We start from the raw sequence: 4,308 nt of genomic DNA on the forward strand, positions 1-4,308 counted from the left end.
GCCATCGGTCAGCCTCGAGGCACCCCACTCCACTCCACCCCACTCTGAGACTCAGGTCTCAGCCTCCAGACCATGTCCCTGAGCAGCACCCCCACCGGCACCCACGAGGTCACCCTCATTCGCTGCGGGGCATGAGTAGGGCTGCCTGAGGGGCTGTCAGAAGCTCCTGGCTCTGGTGTGTGTCACCACAGAGGTGGAGGTGTCAGAAACCCCAGAAGGACCTCGGGAAGCTAACAGCACAGGGTGACAGCAGCACCCCACAGCGTGGGAGCTGTGGGAAGGGGGCGTTTGGGGACTGGCTGTGGAGTCCTGGAGTGTCCTGTCTGGGTCTCCCAGCCGCATGGGAAGAGAGGCCCAGCTCCTGACCCCACGCTCCTCCTGGGGGCAGACACGGCCGTGCCCAGCCCACGCCTGGACCGGCGCCTCGTTCAGGGGGCGGCATCCATCATGAGGGGGCGGGGGGCTGTGCCAAGCAGGGCACTTAACTCTGCAGAGACGCCGTTTCATCCCTCCCCCGAAACGTGAAAACACGTCGCCCACTGAAGCAAGCCCACCCCGGCGAAGGGAGAGCTCGAGGCCCTGTCGCCTGGGACGCAGGCATGACGGTCCTCGGAGCACAGGTCACGCTGACCTTAGACAGGACCCGGAGGCCCCGCCAAAGGAGGGAAGAGACGCAGGCAGCGTGATCATGGGTGGGAAATCCTCGCCCTGAATCTCTCTCTCACACAGATACACACACATGTGCACACGCACACACAAGCACACACATGCACATGGATGCACAGGCACACACATCCACATGGACGCACAGGCACACACATGCACACGCACAGAGATGCACACAAACAGGCACACACACATGCACACACGTGCGCACGCACACACACAGGCACACACAGGCACACACGTGCACACGCACACACAGGCACACACATGCACACACACATGCACACACGTGCGCACGCACACACACATGCACAGACCTGGCCTCTCTCCTGGGCCATGCCTCCGAGCCTCCTAGCTCTGTCTCTGTCTTGGCATCACGACACTCACAAGACACACCGGGAAGTCACACCTAAGCATGGGCGTGCCAGCCAGAACCTGGGCAGGTGCGACCGGCTGGGGTCTCCGCTGACACAGCCTGCGGACAGCAGAATAGGCGAAATCACCCAACAGGCTCAGCGTCACCCCCAAATGCACCAGCAGTGCCGGGCGCTGGGACCCCTCTCCCGTCCTTGCAGCCCGGCCCTCTGCACACTGTGTGCCTTGTCCCCTGTGTCCTCCCCACATGCCCTGCAGCTGTGGCCTCCGCCCGGGCCCCTGGCCCACCAAGGACCCCTTTGCACATGCCAGGGTGTCCAGCAGCATTGGCAGCTCCGCCTGGGAGACGCCTCCGCAGGGACGAGCAAACCCCAGAAGGACCTCGGGAAGCTAACAGCACAGGGTGACAGCAGCACCCCATGGCGTGGGAGCTGTGGGAAGGGGGCGTTTGGAGACCGGCTCCCCGTGGGTGCTCGCTCTCTTCATGGGGAGCACTGGGCTTTCTGGGAGGATCTGCGAGGCCTGGGTTCCCTCTGCCAGTCGTCCGCACGCCGCAGTGGGTGCTGATCCGTGGAGCTCAGGGCCCCAGCGCGCATCCCGTGTGTCATTACGCTCAGCGCCGGGCCACGATGCCCTCAGCGTCCTCCTGTTTGATGCGAGGTTCTGTGATGCCCGCACATCTCAGTGGATGTTCGCGCCCGGCTAAGCTCCGGCTGACGTGATCGGGAGCTCGTGCGACGCGGCGATTCTTTAAGAGGCGGCCGCCTCGGAAGATACCGTCCTCACGCGTGCCTTTCGTGGCCTTTCGTTTTCAGTGCTCTGTCACATGCGAAAGCGGAGCACAGAGAAGGTTCTTCAGATGTGCTGAGAAGTACGCGTCGGGGAAGTCCCGGGAGGTGGCCTCGAAGAAGTGCTGGCACTTGCCGCCGCCCGACCTGGAGCTGGAGCGCTCGTGCACCCTGTCCCCCTGCCCCGGGCGGCCCCCGTTTGCCGCTGCAGGCCCCCCACGGGCCCGCTGGTTCGCCTCGCCCTGGTCTCAGGTAGGGGGGCTCTCAGTGCAGAAGGGTGGGCGGGTGAGGGTCCTGCTCCCAACCTTGGCCGCTGGCTCAGTGGAGGGTCCCCACGAGGGCATCGGAGCCCACCGCGTGGTCCCTGACCCTTCTCTCCAGAGCGGGCGCAGATGCCCGTGTTCCTGGGGGTGCGTGTGGCTTTCCAACACAGTCACTCTCCAAATGTGACTGAATCTCTCAGGCACGTCTGCCGAGTTCTGAATCGTCACCCAGTTAAGCGCAGGAAAATGTAAGGACAAGGGAGTCAGCCACGTGTGGCATGGCCTCCCCTGCCCCCACAGTTGTCCCCTGTAGGCGGTGACTGCGTGGCCCGTCCAGCCGTTCACCCACTTGCCCACGCACCTCACCCTCCGTGCCAAACTTTCCCTGGGACCTTGCGCTGGCCTGGATGGGGTGAGCTCTCAGCACAAGCAGCCCATCCCATGGAGAATTGGGGTGCCCCTCCAAAGAGTGTCCCCTGCACCCCGACTTCGCCAAGGGGGAAGCCCAGGGGTCCTGTGCTAAAAGGCAGCATGGACAGAAAGCAGACCCGGGAATGGAGACCCCTCTCGCCCTGGAACTGTGCTGTAGGTTCGCCAGCCCAGTGACCATCACAGGGCAAGGCTGCCCACGGGAACATGAGCTGCTCGAGGCACATGGGGTCACAAGGTCACCATCCTGACCGCTGTGCACCCAGAAGTTGCTTTGCAGCAGGTTTATGCAAAGTATTTTACATGTGTGTTCCATGTATTTGCATGTGTGTCCACATATATGCATGCATACACATACACACATGCACATACATACATAGTGCATACTCACATAGCACATACATATGCATGCATGCATAGTACATGCATGCACACATAAATGCATGGCTCGCACATGCACATACATAGTATATACATAGCAAGTGCATGATGCATACATAGTACACATATCATGTGTGCATGCATAGTGTGTGCATGCATGCATGCATAGCACACACATGCCTTACGCAGCACACACATGCACATATGTGTGTGCACAGCACATGCACACATGCACAGTACACACATAGCACATATATGTGCGTGCATGCAAGGTGCATGCATGCACACAAGCATAGCACATAGGCGCGTGGTACATGCATCGTGTATGCGTAGTGCATGCATGATGCATGTGTGGTACATGCATGGTGCATGTATGCATGGTGTGTGTGCATGGTGTGCGTACATACATGTGTGTATGCATGCATGCACACATGCATAGTGCATATCTCCCCAGCGTCCACCAGGGCACCTAGCCCACACTAGGTGTTTAGAGAACATTTGTCGAATGTGCAAATTTTAAAGGAAACACAAATGCCGCTTCTCATCCTTACGCGGCGACCTTGCCTCTCCTGGTGCGGGCGAAGCACACACTTGCTCAGGGTCCTCTTTCCATCGTCCATTGACATCACGTGCTCTGTCGAGAGACCCACACGTAGTGGCTTCATCTTTAAAATCCAAAGTCAACTGTCACTCTCCAGCCACACACTTCCTCCCTGCTCACCCGTGGCTGAAGTCAAACAAACACCATCTTGCGTGGCTGGTGTGTGGCAGGCTGGAATGTGTGTGTCTGGTCACCAAGGATGTCCCGAGTCTGTGTTCCTCATCAGGTGATGACGGAGAGCTCCCGAGAAGGCAGAGGGGACGCGGCCAGACAAGCTCAGTGAGAGCTGTCGGGGGTTTACTTCCTGGGCAGACAGCCGTGTCCCCGGCCCCACAGAAACCAATAACAAAGTTTGATTTGTGTAAATTTTTGTTGAGGACTGAGAATGCCTACTATTGACCTGCCACCTGGGCAGGCCACTCCATAGGTAAGGTGGCACCTGTCTGTACTTCCTGTCCTGTACAGGACATCAGTGTCCAGGACTGGAAATCACTGCCCATGAGGGACAGGTGGGTGCTTGTTGAGTGTGCTGGCCAGGGTCCAGGACAGGAAGTGACCGGGAGGTTGAGCTGAGCGGCCCGGTGTGACCGCACGTGCTTGGCCAGACTGGGCCATCGGCCCCTGACCGACCAGGTCCCCTGCCACCTGTCTCTCCTCACATGTCCTCATTCTCCCAGCGTGAGCCTGTCTCCACCTGGAGGACCTGCCTGTGCTCCCCGGCCCATCTTAGTCCCCCCGGATGCAAACCCCCCAGCTGCAGACGGCTCCTCTCAAGGAGGGCACCCCACCGTGCTCATGCACTGAA

General features: G+C 59.8%; 1 protein-coding gene across 1 annotated transcript in view; it reads left to right on the plus strand.

Moving 5' to 3' along the window:
- Positions 1-2,504, plus strand: part of ADAMTS16 (ADAM metallopeptidase with thrombospondin type 1 motif 16) — a gene marked incomplete at its 3' end in the record, with an annotated part of 116,784 nt that extends 114,280 nt beyond the window's left edge. Inside the window, exons 19-20 of the mRNA XM_011374991.1 lie at positions 1,857-2,081; positions 2,406-2,504. Of these exons, the coding sequence (XP_011373293.1) occupies positions 1,857-2,081; positions 2,406-2,504 (324 nt within the window). The remainder of the gene's footprint in view (positions 1-1,856; positions 2,082-2,405) is intronic.
- Positions 2,505-4,308: the final 1,804 nt, after the last annotated feature.

This window comes from Pteropus vampyrus, unplaced genomic scaffold (genome assembly GCF_000151845.1).
Source record: "Pteropus vampyrus isolate Shadow unplaced genomic scaffold, Pvam_2.0 Scaffold258, whole genome shotgun sequence".
NCBI classification, from domain to species: domain Eukaryota; kingdom Metazoa; phylum Chordata; class Mammalia; order Chiroptera; family Pteropodidae; genus Pteropus; species Pteropus vampyrus.